We start from the raw sequence: 21,721 nt of genomic DNA on the forward strand, positions 1-21,721 counted from the left end.
GCCACTGCTCTTTGTTGTGACTTTGATCCAAGGAGCCGGTTTTCTCAAATTTCTTTATCAATCGAATGACCATGCTGCTGCTGGGTGCTGGACGATTACTACCGATTTCCCTTTGAAACATATCTTTAATATCCCTTGAAAATATGCCACTGTAAAACCATTTAACTATTTGTACTTTTTCCTTAACATTCTTTGTCAATCTCTAAAAATTTGCATAATTCATTAATACGAAGAAAAAGATATTTCAATTTATTTGTAATTTATTACATTTATTACAAACAGAAAAAACATGTAGTACTCACGTAACTAGTTTTATTATTTTATTTATGACGAATTAAATATCTAATCAGTGTGATTATCCGCGAATAAACAATACCTTGAGCAAAACACCGCGATTATCCGCGTATAAACAATATTATCAGCAAACAGTCACTGCTCATTCGTTTAATGGTGTTTTGCTCATGGTATTGTTTATGCGCGGATAATCACACTGATTAGATATTTAATTCAAGTCATAAATAAAATAATAAAACTAGTTACGTGAGTACTACGTGTTTTTTCTGTTTGTAATAAATGTAATAAATTACAAATAAATTGAAATATCTTTTTTTTCGTATTAATGAATTATGCAAATTTTTAGAGATTGACAAAGAATGTTAAGGAAAAAGTACAAATAGTTAAATGGTTTTACAGTGGCATATTTTCAAGGGATATTAAAGATATGTTCCAAAGAGAATTCGGTAGTAATCGTCCAGCACCCAGCAGCAGCAAGGTCATTCGATTGATAAAGAAATTTGAGAAAACCGGCTCCTTGGATCAAAGTCACAACAAAGAGCAGTGGCTGGCAAGGGCATTGCCTGAAAATTTTAAAAACAAATTTAAAAATTATGTCCACAATAATCCCTGCCAATCGCTCCTTGACATCAGCCGAGAAGTCTTGGTTTCTGTGTCTTCAGTACACAAAACTTTAAAAGCCGAAAAGTTTCGTGCTTATAAAGTATTCCACTACCAGGAGTTAAAAGAGGCAGATTATGAAAAGCTGCATAACTTTTGCAAAATTATGTTAGATAAGGTAGATAGTGATGCTAATTTTGTAAAAAATATTTCGTTCTCGACGAATCGTAGTTTGTGCTAGTCCATGCACCAAACAAAAAAAATACAAGAGTTTGGTCGCAAGAGAACTCATACGAATATGTCGAGTCTCATACCCAGTACCAAAAAAAGCTAAACGTTTGGCTGGGCATACTGTCAGAAAATATAATCGGCCCTACATTTATCAAGGGAAATTTAAATGCCGATAAGTATTTCAATTTAATAAGAGACGAAGTAGACGGAAGAGTCCGAAGCGTAACTGCAAATATAACTATTTTTATGGAATCTTTAAATTCATTTTATATTATGTAACGAGGTTCTCTCGTTACGTATCAAGATACCGGATTTAATAAAGAAATTAAAGAGAAGCTAACGACTAGTAGTGGTTATTTCAAACCCTACATTACCGACTCGGTGCATAGGTTTCCGAGTGGACAGGAAGTACCGTCTAGGAACATCCCTGTGGACCGTCAGAAGACCGGATGAAAAGACCGGCGCTCCACTTAAAAGTCCATGCCGACCAAGCGAGCAAGGCAGGGCTGTGCCAAGTAACTTGGTGGCTTGAGACGAGGAGAAGTGGGCACAGGGACTCCTGCGAAAGGCGAATTCTCTAGTCCCCTGAGGAGGGGGAAATAAAAGAGTGAGTCGGGCCTGGGACGTCGCGCAAGGCGGACGTACACCACACCGGCTCACCGATAAGTGTGTCCGTGTGCGTGAGGTGAGCTTGCTCCCTACGCAACGAACACACTGTATGCTATCGATGCATAAGGGACCTGTGCAGGTATGGTAGGTTTCTGCTGCATGCCGGGTGCCGCCGCTAAGTCCATGGCAACGCGCATGGCACTGCGGACTTGGGCATTGCGGGGATGCTCCACCCTGACAGTCCCCTATGAGAAAAGATCTCGATAATGTTCTCGTCTCCTCACCTCCCCTCACATGTGTGAGTGGGTGGGTGGGAGAGTGTGTCTATTGTCCCGAGGCTCGGGCTACCTATAAGGAACCCTCCCCTCTCTCCACGACTTAGCACACTGAGCAAACCAGGCTTCCGTACCGTCCTCTATGCACTACCAATCAGCCCATTGGGGAATGCATGCGATTGGAATTGCGGGGTAAAGCCCCTATGTTAGCGATGGGTTGTTGGTCACCCACACGACCAACTGGCGCCCTGAAAGTACCGAATGTAAGGACGGCCGAAGGTAATAGGAAGATAGCTATCACGAACAGCCCATCGTGGTAGAAGAATCCATTACAATTATTAAATAAAACTTAAAATTAAGGTTCAACTTCATTTTACATTACAGACGGAGATCATTACATTTCAGCAAGACGGGGATCCACCTCATACGGCTAGAATGGTGAAACATTATTTGCACCAAAAGTATCCAGGGAGATGGATTGACCAAAATGGCCCCATTGAATGGCCCCCTCGATCACCCGATCTCGCACCTCTCGACTTTGTGATATAGGGAATGATAAAGAATAGGATGTATGACCTGGAGATAGAAACTTTGCAGCAACTTAAAAACTGCATCATAGAAGAATGCGAGAGAATTACGCCCCTGCAACTACAAAACGTTTAACAGTGCTTCATAAAACTATTAGAAACTGGTTCTGCAGTTGTGGGAGGCATGTTTGAGCAGTACTTATAAATGCCCAATTAATGCTGCGAAGCACTCAATGCATGGGGTAGAGGATAGGAGAGAAAGGTGTGACTCATAGCATCCGGCGCGTTTCCACAAGGTTATATCGTGAAACGATAAGACTTTGTAGAGCTGGTATGCCGCTGGAGTGGTTTGGCAGGTATGTCTCTTTGTGTTATGATCGAGAAGACTCCTGCACTTAGTCCTCAACGGATTTCCTCCAGCGTAAACACAAAAAAATTGATACTATGATAGAGAAAGCTAAAGTAGAAGAATGGTTGAATGTTTTTGAGAATACATAAGATTGAGAAGTGTCGAAATTGAAAGTCAACGAATGAATGAGATTTTGGAGAGATGGCTTAATATGTGTACTATTTCCCCCTTTTGCATGAATTAAAAATTGTAATTAAGAAAACGAAAAATTACTGTAAAAGGAATGGAAGTCTGTGCGTACCCCGAGAAGAATCTACAAGCTATTTTTGTTATTATAATTGTTCATTATTTAGCATTTTTTCAGAATGTCTATTATTAATCTATTTAACTGTTAAATAATGTAGCACGTCTTACATTTCTTGAAAATATGAATGATTTATTTACATGGATATTATGTACAACATGAGATTACTCAATCAAAATTGCAAGTGAATAATCCTTTACCAAATTCAACAATTCTTAAGTATACTCATAGAACGCAAACAATTGCCTTAATAATACATCCTTTTTTGTACATATAATGGCATTAAATAAGATGAAAATCATTATAAATTGTGGTGGAAGAAGATACTATATAGTTTATGTCCAACGATCTTCAAAATCCGAACTTTTGGCAATGAACATCCAGCAAGACCTTGCATTTAAAATCATTCCAATTATACTTCATCAATGGTGGCGAAACTTGAAGCATATAGATCAAGTGTATAATCTCATGCTTGGATTCACAAATATTTCGAAACGGCACTGTAAACCAAAGAAAAAGATGATGTATTATTTCATTTTATTATTTCTACAAATAATTATTTTTGTAATAGCCATGTCTGTTAACCAAAATAAATGTATGTTTACTGCAACATAAATAGATATATCCAAAACATAAAAAAATCGTTTGCTTCCCAAATTTAGAATATGAGTCACTTTTATTAAATCATCACAATGTACTGCAACAGAGGGTAGTCCTAGACTTATAATCAAGGAACTTTACTTATTCCCAGTTTCATGGTCCATCCCCAAAGAAAAATACGTATCAGTATTTGCAAACTATAATATTCTTAAGTTTCAATAGTTTCATTGTATAATTCTTTATCGAATGAAATAAATATGTAATATATTCAATTGATTAACATTGTTACAGTTTTATTATGATGAATAATACACAAACCTCTATAATAAATTTCCATCGCAGCATATCATAACCCATCTTGTAAACCTTCCTACAACTTAATACAAATTATCAGCCACAATTAACATTATTGATCCTTCAGCAGATTCATCAATGAAATGTAAGTATCACAGTTTTTAAAATTTGGAAAATAAATCCAAAGAATACCTGCAATGAAATTACATCATAATATAATAATTATACCAAATCTGATCACGCAGTGAATGCCAAACTTATCCAATTATCCTATTAAATTATAACATCTTTTGTGTCCTTATGCAATTATTATCCATTATGTATTGATCCGTAACACCTTTATTTGAGTTATTCTTCTTTAATTACTCATCTTTGCTTGTAGCATAAACATAACTGAAATAAAATACCTGATCCTTAAAAATCAAATAAAAATTAATATTTAGTACATTTAATACTATTATTATTTGTATTTATTCTTTATTTACACTGTCACACAATGTTCTTAGTTTGTATTTATTAGTTTCAATTTTTCCTTTTATCACCTCACGTTTTTGACATTTCTCCCTTTTACACCTCTTTCTGCTATGATTAGCATGTAAACACTTCTACACACCAAAATGGCGGGTAGATCTCATTTTTTTATCCAACTGTTGGTAATGACCTCTTTTAAGTTTGCACTATACGTAACTGACCAATCACCACTCTCGGATTCCATCAGCCAAAAAAAACAGACTTCGCCTGTAAAAAAAGACGGCAAGTACATAAATCATCCAGCGTAATGAATATAGTGAAATAATATTTACAATTAAAAAAATTGGTGAAATCTAAATGTTATTCAAGTATATATTTTTATCATGACAAATGTTGAAATTTTGAAAATGAATAGTAACACAAAAAATTACTTGCGGAGCCCGTAATGTTCATATATACCTATGTCGCTATCTTACAATACAAGCGTTGCTTCTCATAATTTCAATATGAGGCTATTTTATGCCATTGCGTATATCAGGCCCGGCAATTAATTTTTTTGTGTTACTATTTATTTTCATAATTTCAACTTTTGTCATGATAAAAATATATACTTACCTAACATTTGGATTTCACTAATTTTTTTAATTATAAATATTATTTCACTATATTCGTTACGCTGTATGATTTATGTACTTGCCGTCTTTTTTTTACAGGCGAAGTCTGTTTTTTGTAGGATTTCATAAAGTTTTTTAAGAATATAATAGTTCAAATACCTCTAAATCCACCTTTTTCTTAGGTGTTAATCTCACTATCAACTTTACATTATGGCTCTCTCTCTGGTAAACTTGTGCCATTAATATATTCATTTGATTAATATAAACTGTAAAATATATATCAGTTAATGCAATAGAGACCTCTGTTTTTTAGGTATACTGCTTTTGGTTTCCTAAATATACACTGTATGCTCTATTATATATGAAATATTGAAATCATGAATTATTTTCATATTCACACATCTACATGGTTTTATTATAATTTTCATTAACTATTTGATTTATATTTCTAATATTTTTTGTCCAAAATGAACTGCAAGCCTTTCTTTCTCAAGGATTTGCTTAGAAATTCATCTCTTTTTCTACCATTTTCTTAACTGGTATTCACAATATCAACTTTGAATTATGGCTTCTTTTCAAGCAAAGTAGTGACATTCATATTTTCCTCTCATTAATATAAACTAGGGAATACACCAATTAATACTATAGAATCCTTTCCTCTTTTTTAGATGTACAGATTTCAATTTCCTAAATACATTTACTGTATGCCCCATCAAATGTAGAATATTACAATCATGAATTCTTTTCATATTTACACATATACATGATTTTATTATAATTTTCATCAAATGTGGTTTCTAATACTAAAATCGAAAGCCTAAAATCACCTGTAAACCCTTCGATCATGGATTTTCTTATAAACAAACTCATTTTTCCACCATATTCCTAGCTGTTACTCGCAACATCAACATTGCATTATGGCACTTTCTCGAGCAGACTAGAGCTATTTATATTTTCTTTTGATTAATATAAACTATAAAATACACCAATTAATGCAATGGAAGCCTCTTGTTTTAGGTATATAGCTTTCAGATTCCCAAATTTATTCACCGTATAGTCTATCACATGGAAAATATTAAAATAATTACTTCTTTTCATTATTTCATTTCTAGATGATGTTATCATTATATTTAATATTTAATTGACATATATTTCAAAGAGTTTATCCCAAAATAACCTGCAAGTCTTTCACTATCAAGAATTGGCTTCCAAACTTTTTAATTCCTCCACCTTTTCCATAGATTCAACTTTCAACATTAACTTAGCATTATGGCTCTTTCTATGGCAAACTGGTATCACTTCTGACTTCTTCTATTTAATATTACAGCTCAAGCCTGCACAATGACAAAATAAAATTGTTATTGTAATTAAATCTGAAATAGAATATCTCTAAGTACCAAAAAATATATTACAAATTATATTATAAAATTCAATGTTATTCTTATAAAAAATTAAATTTAAATAATTTTGTAGGAGGTAATAATAATTTATTCTTTCTATTCTGATTAGGGAAGTGTAGATAAATATTTGGTTTTAATACTTTTTTATATTATAATTGAATATTAAATAACGATTAGAAAAAATTCATCTACTTTTCTTTAATCGTAGTAATAAGAAAGTTTTATTGTCTCCTGGAAAGTTGTTTTTATATATGATATAACCTATCCGAGAGTTAAATTCCACATCATTTTATAGAAAAAAAAGTTAAACATGCATTTTGTTAATGATTTCAATATCTGGAAGTATAGCATATGATTTTCAAATACCTTAACATTTTCTTGCAATTAATATGTTCCTAATAATCACCAATGCACATAAACGTTGAAAGTATACTTCTCCTTGGCATAGTGTTGAAAATATGTAAATATTAATCTTACTTTATCCAGTTAGCTCTATTTTCAATAATGAAAATAGAAATGTTCTATTTTCATTTATCTGAAAAAGAAATTTCACAAAGTACCACAAAGTATACTAAAATCCTGTATTGTAAAATATAATGTGTAAGGTTATTCCCGTCAGTGCGAGGGGCCACTCACACTACGGGTTTTCCCATTACCTTCGCCCGTCCTTATTCATCGGTATCAGGGCGCCAGTTGGTCAGTTGGGGGGGCCAACAACCCTACGTTATCAGTTGGGTCCTTCGACCCCATTCTCTATGCATCTCATACGGCCCTGCGGCCATGCATTCGGACGGTAGCGGTAGCCAGGGTCGCTCAGTATGCTAGGTCGTGGAGAGAGGGGAGGGTTCCTTACGGAAGTCCGAGCCTCGCAGACCTATCTGCTGAGGGGCATACATTTATCCCTCACCACCCACACACACAGGTGGTGGTGAGGAGTGCGGGAACATGCGGTATCATTTGCCAAGCATAGAGTTTGCCAGGAGCGGACCACCACGGAGGCAATGTTCGCGGTCCGTCCAGCCATAGCGCAAGCCTATGGGATTACGGAGGGCACCGGGACACATTCCAACGGGCTAACTACGCCCCTGCACAACCCACTATGCATTGGCCGGTAACCAGTCGTGACGTACGTGCAGGCTGGCCTATAGCACACGCCTCACGTACGCGAACAGACCTATGGTTGCTGAGTGCCGCGTCACGCGTTCACCAGCACGCACGGACACATCAGCACAGTCCTGTGGTCGCGTCCCGACTGCCTGCTATGGCAGTCTGCGCACGACATTCGCGCAGCCTGCTTGACGCGCGTAACCAGCGTTCAAGCCAGACTCGATGTTCTATTTCCCCTCCTCGTGGGGACTTATAGACACTGTCATTCCTTTAGGACTCCCCGAGGCCGCTTCTCCTTATCTCAGGTTGCCTGGGTTGTTTGGCATGGCCCTGCCTTACTTCTCAGGACAACCTGGACATCGTTTACTGGAGCGCCGGTCTTTTCATCCGGGCCTCTGCCTGTCAACGGGATCTATCCTTGACGTTAGCTATAATCCACTCGTGAGCCTATCTCACGAGTCGGTAACGTAGGGATTAATAATATCCACTGTTCGGTAGCTTTTATACTTTTTATTCGGTATCTCGCATACGTAACGGGGAACATCGTTACAAATGTTATAATTATCTAATAATTGTCGATTCCTTATGTCATTATTATTCGAACTTATTTATTATTTTAAAAATTAAACACACTCACTAACATAACAATGAACAACCTCACTGTATTAAATATATATAACCTTACATTACAATTGACTGTTTACATTTCGTCGGATTAGTTATATCGATTACATCGAATTTATTTGATAGTTCACAACCATGGTTTTGTCGTTGAGTTTAAATTGTTGGCAGCACTGAGAAAAAATGTCGTCATTTTCCTCTTAGCGGCTAACTTCAGCCCGAGACATACACTCTAGCTAGAAAGGAAGGAGAAGACGGAGAAGAATCTCAAATTTCAATATATATATAGCTAACAGAGTATGAGATCTCTGGATTGCGTGAACCGATTTTGATGTTCGTGGACTCAAATGAAAGCTTGTTCAAAACCATTTTAAGGAGAGCTTTACTTAAATCATGAAAATTGATCATTCATTGAAATAAGTTGGTTTAAAAATTGAGACGTCCAAACTTGCTGTATAAGTTACATGGTAGTGCTCGGCGGTATAGACATGTCATTATCTACTTTTATATGTACTTGCCGTCGAGGCACTACCACGTCTCTTGATTCCGAGTGTTATACTCAACTAACACGAATCGTGTTCCGCTGTTAGGAGAGGACCCTGTATGTATCACTTAATAGAACTTCAAAACTAATATAACCTACTTATTTAAATTTATTGTCTGAAACGCTTAAATTTTGAGATTGTTTGCTATTCCGGCTATTCTGGGGCACCCTTATGCTTTATTTGAAAACGAATCCTGCTTATAACCAATTTAGCCAATCTGAGGACGAATGGACTCCCCACCATCGTTTCACAGACCCACCAACGCATAAAGCAATGCTAGATTGCGTGAGACAACCCCAATGATGTCCCTGCTCGCTAGTCACACACATTATAGCATCGCTTTATGTATTGGTGAGTTTACGAACGGATAGTGGGGCATCCGTTCGTCCATAAAGTGCTTACGCTGTTTATATCTATTGTGACGCTACTGTCTATCCTAAAGGATAGCGTAGAAAGGGAGGGAGGAGCGATCCCTCACCGATCGCAGTCGCATCCGAATAGGTGACTTCCTACAAGACCCGGGCGCCTTCGGTGTAATATTAATAATACCCGAATATTTATTTTTACAGAGGGGGTTCTAACCCTCGTACGCGAATTTAGGGGATGGGGTGCTAATAACAATAATTCTCAGGTTTCGGTTAAACTCTCTTTATTCTAAATCTCGTATGCAATATAGTACCTTATTCTATATAACACAATCTCTTTCCATTAACGTGATGTCCCATATGTGTGGGCGCGCCGCGCGGCCCAAGTTGAGCGAACGCGGCTGAAGCCCCGATGACGTAGTAGCAAGCCTCGCGCTCGAGCCACTAGTCGGCGTTCACAGCGGACTCCACCGAGTCGCGCGGTGCTCCGCGCGCCACCGGTGTATTCCGGAGCCAACTACTACGCGACGCTACCCGGATGAGTCCCTATTCTCGCGCGTGCGCGGCACTGGACTGTTATTCGTACTGAGTTCCCGCGTACTCAATCACAACACGACCCGTATTGTTTGGGTTCTGATTCTAAGGTCGCGAGTCCTCACGGAAATTATACTAAGTCCGCGGCCTTGAAGCGAGTCAAGGGAACGATCACGTCAACCGTCAAACTGACAACGAATTTAGGTAATCGCGAAACACTCTTTTCATTCGCGCCTCTACACCCTATGATATTCGCTAATTTTAGGTCCGACGGAATGACCACTCCGTTATGTTGCTCGCTTACCCTTGACAGGTGAGCGGGGCCAGCGGTTCCCTATAGAACCGATCGGTGCTACGAGCCCTAAAGCCCTAGCACACCCCGGGACGTCACAAGACTTTTCCACGAAACGAATAATCATCCTTACTTCCGCTGATAGGGCTGGCTTTCTTCTCTCTCTCTCTCTCTCTCTCCTTCCTTCTAGCCCTGAGTGCAGGCACGACGGGCTGGTGGTCTCCGCTGTCCGGCATGGGTTCGCGGCAGGGTGGCAGTCGTCGCACTTCACTTTTGCTTTTACTATTCGTATGCGGCGGCTGCGGCTCTGCCGTGTATTAATATCGGTGGCGGGGAAATTCGGCTCCAGGCACTGTCTCTCTATTGACATCCAAACTATGTGTGTCGGGGCAGTTCGCGGGAGCAGGTAAGGCCCTGCGCCTGTCTCGCCTCTGCCCCGCTACACTCATCGCGCGACACTAGGAAGCCGACAAGTTATCGATCTTCGATCAATAACTCATCGGTTGATAACTTCCTAGTTCGCACACGACCCGCCTATCTAGCGCTTGAGATTAGCAAAGCGCTAGATGGCAGCTATTGTAACGCTACGGGAACGCAACGTTACACTATATATAATCTCTCATATGATATAACCACACCAAAATATACTGTTTCTGGCCTACTATTGCTCTATGAGCTTGCCCGCATCGATTCTTTTGTGAATCTGCGTAAATTGGCGTGAAAGTAGAGGTATATTTCGCGAGATCTCTGTTTAATCTATATCTTTTCAAATGCTTATTTTTATACTGATTGCAATCTTCCCTGAAAAATACATTCCTCAGTTTTGAATGTAAAGAAACTGCCATTTGCCAATAATAAGTATTAATCATTCAACATTAGCTGTAGTGTTTTCTTATTTATTATCGAATATTATTAGCGGAATTGATAACTTATGGAAAATCCTAATGAACATGGCAGATTTGGGATATATGCTCTTATTGCTTTATCACGTAATTAATCCGGAAACTTAATAGAGTTTCCCGCTGAATAGTAAAAGTAAGAGATAAGCGTGAAACACATTTAAATTAATTTTGTGATAAGTAAATATTAAATATGTAAAAAATTATGGTTTCAGAGCCCAGTAGCACACTGTTGGTCCGAGCAGGTACATCGTAAAAGGAAGTTTTGTAATGTTTGTAGGAAACGGCTTGATGATAATCTTTCAGTTCACTGTGAAAGTAAGTTTATACAAGAAGAATAAGCAGATTCTATTTAATAAAACCATAAATAGGTTAAACGCAAATTTAAAATGAAATTAATTTACCTTTTTATGTTATATAGTATGCGAATATTTTGTTCACGTGGAATGTCAAGATTTTGCTGTAGCTGACTGTAAAGAAAATGCAACTTATTTGCCTGGAAAGGACTTGACGGCAGTTAAGCATACTCATCATTGGCGAGAAGGCAACCTTCCTAGCAACTCGAAGTGTGCCATTTGTAAGAAAGGATGCTTTACTGCTGAATGTTTGTCTGGATTTCGATGTGAATGGTGTGGGATGACGGTAAATTACCTTTTATTACAAGATTCGATTAATTATAAGTGAAATTTGTAGAATAAAAAAAAAATACATAAATTAGTACACGAATATTAATAACGATAACGTTGATAGTAAAAAGCATATAAAATGTTAAACCTTCGTGAGCACACTAAGGGCTTACACGATCAAGTGTAATTAAAGCCCGGTTAGCTTACCATGGATTAAAGTACCATATAGATCCCGTTACGCAAATTACACCTCTATTCATATCTTTAGATTATAGTGGTACACCACAAAAAACACTTAAGTATAAGAAAAAGACAGCAAATAATTAAAATAATCTTTAATAACAAAAAGGAATCAAATGGAAACAGAAAAATTCAACAAATAATTGACTTGATGAGCATAACAAATATTTAATAAATAGATAATTAAATAAAGTGCAATTACATTTTCGTCAATAAAGATAAATTTCAAATTTCATTTATAGAAAAAAAAATTCATTCGAAATGTTACTTACCAGGCACGTGCTTCATAAGACAGAATAAAATATCAAAGCAATAATTTATAAGAAATAATATTTTTATGGCTTGGTAAAGATATTAAATAATTTAAATGCAATAAGTAAGTAAAACGCGCTTGACAAGTAGGTTTTCGTACTGGTATCTTTTTTATTAAATGGACTTTGAAACATATCTTTATTGACAAAAATGTAATTGCACTTTATTTATTTTTTTAATTTTTAAATATTTGTTATACTGATTAAGCCAATTATGTGTCGAATTTATGTTTCCATTTCAATCCATTTTGTTTTTAAGGATTATCTTAATTAGTTGCCGTCTTTTTCTTACACATAAGTGTTTTTTTGTGGGAAACTGAATACTGATTTAATTACTCAAATCTTTTAGGAACTTCTCTTTTACTATAGAATACTGCTGACCTATACATATACAATGTGTATCATGAATTATGTTTTTAATTTTAACCACATATTCTTGAGCATAATCTAAGTAGGAAAGTTCTAAATTATAATATCCATAAAAGCATAATTGTTCAGATAAATCAATTTTAAACCGATAAATCAGGGCTTTGATTCAACGGAAAAATTACTTTAATTTCATTTTCGTTGACAGTTCCTCCTGAAAAAAAAGCAGTTTGTACTTCTCCGCCGATCCGTATTATCATACACGCATATATATACAGACACACAAGCAACTACGCCGATTATTAATATTACCTCCTAGTGTTTTTCATTCCTGATCCTGGTGCTAATGAAATTTATTTTCTACTTATTTTTAAAACAATCCGCGATAGCACGCATTTAGTTGAATAGTCTGGAGAATAATACGCGGCGTTATTCGTAGATTAATTTTCAAGTCGTTTTATCTTTTCGGTGACGCGACATATGAACTACTCTAATGTAGTAAAAAAATAAGTATTCTATTAAAAAAGCAATTATATGAAATTTCATGTTTTTCTAAATCTTACTGTTTTATCGGATAAAATAGTTTACTATATTATTGCAAGAGCAACATGAATCGAAAATTTGTTTTCAGATAAAGCCATAGTATTTTCTGGAAATTTTTACCTAAGTGGAGAGTTTGAGGTATCCATTTATCAATAAATATGCCTGTTGGAGATCGTAGGTGTGTTGTTGTGAGCGATCTGGAATTGTCGGGCCACCTCGCTCCGGCGTGTGCTCGCTGTCTTTCTTCCACATTCCTTACTTTGGCCCAACGCTGCCAGATGGCCGCCGCATGGAGCTATTTCTCGCTAGTAAAGCTTTACTTGTATAGTATTTAAGTCCACGATCCGCGCCAGTTATCTCTCCCTCTCTCTCTCTCTCTCTCTCTCTCTCGATAACTCAAAATTAGGGCCTTGCTCCCCTATCTATCCACTTCGTTATGACAGTGCTCTTAGCACTTTCGTATAATACGATTTCGGGACCTTTTTTCTTTAGATTATATATAACCCATCTACGTAAACCACTTCGGTTGCGCAGTTTTATTCCTATCCTTATTCCTTAACCTTCTTGACTTCTTTTGGAAGCAAATCGGGTCAAATATCTTACAATTTTTGGTCCTTCGAGCCAGATTTCTGTCAAACACATATTCTTTGAGTGACTTTTTGATTCTGGTGTTTTTTTGGGTCAAAAGGGTAAAGGAAGTAGAAATTCTCAAGTGTGTAGGGAACGTGGACCTACACCGTATCGATTTACTTTGGTGTCTTGTGAACATTAAGAAGCGTAGAGTGAATAATTTCACTGTTACACATTTGGGGGATCATTTAGCTGCAGCAAATGAGATTTTTGCTAAGATCCAGAGTTATCACGTAACTATAACTACTTTCTTGTGAGCAGAGGATTTGCTTAAGTTCAGTTATAATACTGAAAAATTTTATGAGTAGCTCGTCGATGCTTTTCAGGCAGTAGAGGATTATATATCATCGAGCATCTAGGCCGACTAGCAAATTCGAACTAAAACATTCCTTCTAATCGTAATACTATCGCGACTGCTGCTTGGTCTGCCTTTAATCTTCCGAAAATAGATCTTCTACAATGTAACTGCGATATTTCTGCCTAATCATCATTTCATGATCTCTATAAGTCAATGGTACACGACATCACTAGTATACCTAATGTGCAAAAGTTTCATTACTTGAAGTCGTGCCTTGAGAGAGAAGAAAGTTCAGTAATTCAATCCCTCGCTGTTAATGGAGAAAGTTATTTATGTGCATGGAACAATTTGGAGGCTCGGTATATGAACAGTCGAATTTTAACAGTCACAATTCTTAATAAACTGTTGCAAATTCTTAAAGTCTTTTATAACAATTTGATGTCGATCAAAAACTTGCGAGATACCGCTGAGGTCGCTCTCATTGGTTTACAGAATATAGGCTATGCAGTTAATAGTTGGGGACCTATAGTAGTACATCTTATCACCAGAGATGAAACGGGTGATTGCTCATGCCGTGTCCCGAAGCAATCCTTGCCGGTAGGCGGCGCTTCGATCCCATCGTTTAGCTTCCAGATGATTATGCCCTCGCGCCATCTATCGAAACTGATGCGAAACAACACGGCAGAGCTTCGAATAGGGCAAAACAGATCTATATTAGATAATTTTATAATTTAAGAAAATATTTTTATTTTAGCGTAGAAAGATACACGAAAATAGCATTATTTTGTTAACAAACGAAATTAATAAAATTATTATACATATACCCTTAATTAATACTACAATATCCTTCTTAAATTTAAATATATGACTTCCAGATGGTTTGTTTGATATATATACAGGGAGGTTCTCTAACGGCGGCATATAGGAGATTCGTGTTAGTTGACTCTAGCGCTCAGGATGGTGGTTTCTGAGAACGCTGATTGGTCAATATCATGTAGTGCCAACATGAAATGGTCCGTTACCAATAGATGAATAAGAAAAATGAGATTCATCCGCCATATTGGTGTGGAGAAATGTTTACATGCTAATCCTAGCAGAAAGAGGTGTAAAATGGAAAATTGTCAAATAGTGAGGTTACTAAAGTAAAAATTGAAAATAATAAATGTAAAGTACGAATATTCTTCATTTTCATTCAAAGTATTCAATTTTTACTTTAGTAACGACTACATTTGACATTTTTCCATTTTACACCTCTTTCTGCTACGATCAGCATGTAAACATTTTTACACACCAAAATGGCGGATGAATCTCATTTTTCGTATCCAACTATTGGTAACGGCCTATTATCTGTTGGTACTACGCAATATTGACCAATCAGCGTTCTCAGAAACCATCATCCTGAGCGCTATAGTCAACTAACACGAATCTCCTATATGCCGCCGTTAGAGAACCTCCCTGTATATATATATATATATATATATATCAAACAAACCATCTGGAAGTCATATATTTAAATTTAAGAAGGATATTGTAATAATAATTAAGGGTATATGTATAATAATTTTATTAATTTCGTTTGTTAACAAATTAATGCTATTTTCGTGTATCTTTCTACGCTAAAATAAAAATATTTTCTTAAATTATAAAATTATCTAATGTAGATCTGTTTTGCCCTATTCGAAGCTCTGCCGTGTTGTTTCGCATCAGTTTCGATAGATGGCGCGAGGGCATAATCATCTAGAAGCTAAACGATGGGATCGAAGCGCCGCCTACCGGCAAGGATTGCTTCGGGACACGGCATGAGCAATCTCCCGTTTCATCTCTGTTATCACCAATATATTGAACTCTTTACTTCGATTAGATTGAGAAAAAGAGAAACAAGATGATACAGAATATCGAACTTTTGATCAATTTTCGAATTTTATTTCTGGGCAAGTCAATATGCTTCAGTCCCTTGATATAATCAATCCCAAAAACGGTAAACAAACCGCCGATAATTCTTTACACGTTAAGTCCTTGAAATCACACATCGCGGCTGTTAGCCAATCCAAATGTTTTTATTGTGAATCTGATCACCCGTTCTTCAAGTGTGATTATTTCCTGTCTTTGAATTCTCAAACAAAGCACAAAGCAGCTCAAGGTCATTCTCTTTGTACTAATTACTTGAGACCTGAACATTCTAAATACTTCATGCCGAACCAAGTATGAGCGTAAAAAATGTGCTAAGCCACATCACACTCTATTGCCTTTTGAGAAGCAATCTTCTCAAGCAACTAAGACTGTCACTTCACCAGGTCCTGCAACAGTAAGCGAACAGTCAGGTAATGCTCCTTCAGATTCTGTTGCTACTCATCTGAATGCCATGTATAAGGGTCCTTGTTACTTCCTACATTCTTGGCGAAGACTCATGCCTCAAATGGACATCAAGTCATTTTGCGAGACTTACTTGAGACGGGCTCACAAATGTCTTTCATGAGTGAAAACGTGGCCTAACTATTAAGCGTTCAGCGCCCCAATGTTGCTGGCACAGTTACTGAAGTAATGGCCGGTGCTACGCATAAAATATCAAGTGATTCCAAAATCACTTTGGTTTCGCTTAAGAAAGCATAGGCTTCACTAACAGTGACAGCCTTAATTGTACCAAAGATAACAATTTACTCCCATAGTCATATTCGTCGGCTGAATTTCCTCAATTAAACTCTCTAGAACTAGCTAACGAGTATGCTTCATCAAACAGTCCTATAGACAATTTAATAGGTATAGACTACTTCATCAGCTATGACTGGACTTAGTCATTACATCACCCGAACGATCCTTAATAGCACAATCTACGTTGTTCGGTTGGGTGGTATCAGGTGTTCTTGCGTCATATACGCATTCATTCACGATCAATGTTCATCACTGCTATGATATTAACAAAACTCTTAGAGAATTCTGGGAACTTGAAGAAGTCCCTAATTCCTATAGTCTGTCATCTGAGGATCCAAAGTGTGAGGACTATTTCGTAAGCACAGTTACTCAATTACCTTCTAGTTGCTTCCAACTCGCGCGTTGTCCCCTAAATCTGAATCTTCCAAATTGACATTAGGAGCTTTTGGTCATATAGCCGCATCTGCGTTAAAGAGAGCTCTCTACCACCTAAACAAATCTCCAGAACAATATGAGTGTTATACTCAATTCATAAAGGAATATGAAACCTTGGATGTTTAGATAACATTTATAGCGTACATATGTGTGTTCAGAGGTTCCTACCTCCACACATAGTCGTATAATAACATGCTTCCAGGTCCGACACTATGAATATCACCCGGTAAGGGGAAAATAAGTATTTTTACTATAATATATAGTAGTTGGGCGCCAGGTTCGATGACGGAACCGTAGCATCGGAGACCAAGCGGCATGTATGTCTTCTTTTCACCAGGCTAGCCAGAGAGTGAAAGTAGTAGAGGGGCGGGGTAAGGAAGAAGAACGTATATATTTGGTGAAAGGCATTGATCGAATAATTAAGATAAAGATTTAATCTGGGAGAATTTGTCTTTATTCCCCAGAGTTACTATGTCCTCAAGTACAATCATAAAAATAACTTTCTTTACGCTTAGCACTCATACGAGATATACATTCATTCTAAACATGCGAGACGGAACAACAGGGACTCGACTTGGGCAGGATATTCACCCGCACCACTCCGTGTGTGTTTCTAGCTTCTCCCGATGACGGGGAATAGATGATCCGGAATTGTACTGCCAAAGCCCTAAGGAGGCATTCCTTCCGAACCTATTTACCTTGAACCTCACGGGGAGGTCCTTTGCACACACTCCTCAACCGTACTCGTCGAAGAGGCCCCTCCAGGAGGTGATACTCGGCGTGAGGGTTCTCGACAGGATTCCCGGCACCTCGAACAGCTCCTTTTCTAGGCAACGTCGCAGGTCCGGGGCACCTCCTCACCCGATCGGATATCACCCAACCGGGGACGAGGATCAGCGCATAAGGTTCGGGTATGCTGTTATGGACCAACCGACGGTCACTCTACTCTTTGCTCTCTTAGGGGATCCACCTATTTCACACAAGAATTGTCCCTCCTCTATCTCGCCCTTCGGCAGGTAAACTCCTAGGGAGTGGCATCCTGAGTCGACCCAAGACCCCGCGATGAGGGGAACTGTCCACCCTCTCGCGATCTCCTGACCACCGGCCAATACACCCAGAATGGACCACCGGGATAGACTTTCACTCACCGGGAAAACCATCTCTGGGGAAAGTCAGGAAAGATAGGGAACTCAACATGGGAGTCTCCTCAGGACGCCTCCCCCTTCCTGGGACGATCCTCACTGCTAAGCTACACACACGGAGGGTTATAGAAAGATGCTAACTACTAACCTGATCCTTCTCATTCCAGAAACTGCTCCTCGCAGGTCCCTGTGGTTACCTCTTCTCACCGCTTCCTGGGATGACTCCGTACAGGTGTCCTTCTACGTTCTCCTCCGCATCCAGTCTTCTCCGCAATCCTCTACGATCCGGAGTCCACGAACCAAATTTCTTCTTCGACAGCTTTCGCTGGAAGAGCGATACTTTTCTCGCTTGGCCTCAGATCATCTATTTCTCCTCTTGTTCCCAACTCCTTTGCTACTTCCTTCGCTTATTGTTGATAGTTTTTGTCAACATGTGACTATTATATGAAAATCTCATATAATATGATAGCGTATTGATTGGCTAATCGGACTCACCTGAGTCCAAGGAGGCATCTCATTCGCCCATCGCTCCGCATAACCAGTCAGCTGATGTTTTTGGCTCTGGTCGTAGCTTGGGTTAGCTTCGTCTAACTCCAACAAGGTTTTCGTGTCGGAGTGGGTACTCTCTCTCTCTCTCTCTCTCTCTCTCTCTCTCTCTATCTCAGTTCGACATTTCGCCATCACCTTTTGAGCTGTTTCTTGCTTGAGTTCCCTAATTCTCTAAACCTTTTTAATAAATCGAATCCCCGCTATCCCGCCCCACATCGTCGCAATTACATTTCTCACACATTCATCAGGCATACTCTTATTTAATAAACGAAATAGGCTATGGTCAATTTTTGGGAAATCAAGGGCTGTTTTCGGGGTGAAGGGAGGACGAGTCACTCTGCGGGACCTTCCTTTTAGCAATCTACCCGCTGCTGCATATTCGGGGCCCGATTTTCAACCAACCATTCAAAGTCCATAGTTTGGGACGGGGAAAAAGGAAAACCCACGTCACACATTATAAGATCCGTGTTTGCCCCAGATTCTTTGATCTACTTGCCACATCACGCCGTTTTTAAACTTGAAAACGGGAAACAAAATATACGCGTAGTATTTAACGGGAATCCGTATACCGACGGTACTGGGAAAAACTATTTCGCATGCAGCGTCTTCATTTGTTGATGGATTGTAAAGTTATTTCATGTTTTTGGAAATGCCAGAATCTTATCCACTAAATTACGTTGGGAAAATTAAGAAAAAATTGGTTTAAATGAATATACTAACATTATTGAGAAACTACAAATAAATCACAAAATCCCCCAACCTACTTTAGTGGATAATTTCTTTGCGTTTTCAAAAAGTTCACAAAGATGCAAATCCATCAAGAAATGACGATGCTGCATTTGCAATAAATAATGGAAGAATTTCGTGTTGACGACTTCCCGAACACGAAATTCTTCCATTATTTATATCAAATCCCACAAAAAACAAGCTTCACTTTTAAAAAAAGGGCGGCAATTACATAAGTCGTCTCTAGCATGATTAATACAGTAATATAAAATATTTTAATTAAAAAAAACAGTGAAATATAGCTGTTAGGCAAGTATAAATTTTTACCATGGCGAAAATTGAAATTTGAAAAAAAGTAAATATTAACACAAAAATTACTTGCCGGGCCCGTTGTATGCAATCGTATTAAATATAGCCGAATTTTTAACTTACAAGAAGCAACGCTTATATTGCAAGATAGCAACTTACACATGAATATTACGTGCCCGGCAAGTAATTTTTGTGTTACTATTTACTTTTTTCCAAATTTCATGTTTCGCCATGGAAAAACGTTATACTTGCCTAAGAGTTGGATTTTACTATTCTTTTTTTTTTAATTTTTTATATTACTGTATTAATCATGCTAGAGGCGACTTATGTACTTGTCGCCCTTATTTTACAAGCGAAGCTTGTTTTTTGTGGGATCTTAAAACGTTTCGTAAGAATATAGGAATTAAAACTAAACAATTGTTTTAACTAATTCAATATAACAAAACATTTTCCAATGTTCTCATCATTCCATAATGTAAAGCTTCAATTCCAGATATCAATTTATTAAACTATTGAATAAAATACAAAATATTACAATGATGGATTCTTATCGTAATTACACTTTTAGAGGCTTTAAGGGGATGCATTGAGCGACTCAAACACTCATTCAAGTTTATCTTCCAAATTATTAGGAATATGAACTTTTTTGTAGAGATTAAATTTATTCTTTTGACTATACTGAAGCGCGCTACAAACTCGATTTCTCAAATTTATAAAAAATAATTTTCATAAAAATTATGAATACTTGTAATTTTGTTGGTCATAATAATATTGAAAATTAGGCCTTGTAGCGCGCTAAAGAAAAGTTCTATGACTAATTTGAGACCAAGAAGAAACAAATATACCTAAAAATGTGGAAGATTTTTTTGAAAAACTAAATTAGATATTGAAAGACAAGTTTGACACTATTTTACGGACGGAGAAGTTTCACAGTGCGTTAGACAAGGACAAGCCTATTAGCTCTCTTCGTATAGAAGGGGTACCCACTCTCTCCCCACCATTTCCCGCTAAACAAACCAACTCTCCTACACACAGCAAGGTGGCTGGCTAACGCTGCCTGTCGGTGTGAATCCGTAGCGGAATGGAAGAACAAATAATTATTTGTAGATTTCAGGGTTAGGTTTTCGTATATCCGGCGTTGTACCACCCTTCCATATCATTTCAGGAGGCTACAGTAAAATTTTCAAAGTATTTTGTCATCTACAAGTCTCAAAAAACTTGAATTAGTTGACTAAAAATGATATGGAAGAGCGGTACAACGCCGGATATGCGAAAACCTAACCCTGAAATCTACAAATAATTATTTGTTCTTCCATTCCGCTACGGATTCACACCAACATGCAGCGTTAGCCAGCCACCTTGCTGTGTGTAGGAGAGCTGGTTTGTTTAGCAGGAAATGGTGGGGAGAGAGTGGGTACCCCTTCTAAAGCGAAGAGAGCTAATAGGCTTGTCCTTGTCTAACGCACTGTGAAACTTCTCCGTCCGTAAAATAGTGTCAAACTTGTCTTTCAATATCTAATTTAGTTTTTCAAAAAAATCTTCCACATTTTTAGGTATATTTGTTTCTTCTTGGTCTCAAATTAGTCATAGAACTTTTCTTTAGCGCGCTACAAGGCCTAATTTTCAATATTATTATGACCAACAAAATTACAAGTATTCATAATTTTTATGAAAATTATTTTTTATAACTTTGAGAAATCGAGTTTGTAGCGCGCTTCAGTATAGTCGAAAGAATAAATTTAATCTCTACAAAAAAGTTCATATTCCTAATAATTTGGAAGATAAACTTGAATGAGTGTTTGAGTCGCTCAATGCATCCCCTTAAACATAGTATTCAATGACTATTGAATTATATTTCTAACATTTTATACCCAAAATAACCCTAAAGTTCTTCGGTTTCAAAAAGTTGCTTCTAAATTTACCTCTAAATCCAACTTTTTCTTAGGTGTTACTCTCACTATCAATT

The 21,721-nt window shown here is 37.5% G+C and overlaps 1 protein-coding gene across 1 annotated transcript in view; it reads left to right on the plus strand.

Annotated features, from left to right (window-relative positions):
• Positions 1 to 21,721, plus strand: part of LOC136774330 (diacylglycerol kinase theta) — a 2,104,019-nt gene that overhangs the window by 662,003 nt on the left and 1,420,295 nt on the right. The window contains exons 4-5 of the mRNA XM_066728589.1: positions 11,147 to 11,249; positions 11,353 to 11,573. Coding sequence (XP_066584686.1) covers positions 11,147 to 11,249; positions 11,353 to 11,573 — 324 coding nt within the window. The remainder of the gene's footprint in view (positions 1 to 11,146; positions 11,250 to 11,352; positions 11,574 to 21,721) is intronic.

The sequence above is a fragment of the Prorops nasuta genome, unplaced genomic scaffold (genome assembly GCF_024137725.1).
Source record: "Prorops nasuta isolate Cenicafe-Biocafe unplaced genomic scaffold, Cenicafe_Pnas_1.2 PNAS00001, whole genome shotgun sequence".
Taxonomy (NCBI): Eukaryota; Metazoa; Arthropoda; class Insecta; order Hymenoptera; family Bethylidae; genus Prorops; species Prorops nasuta.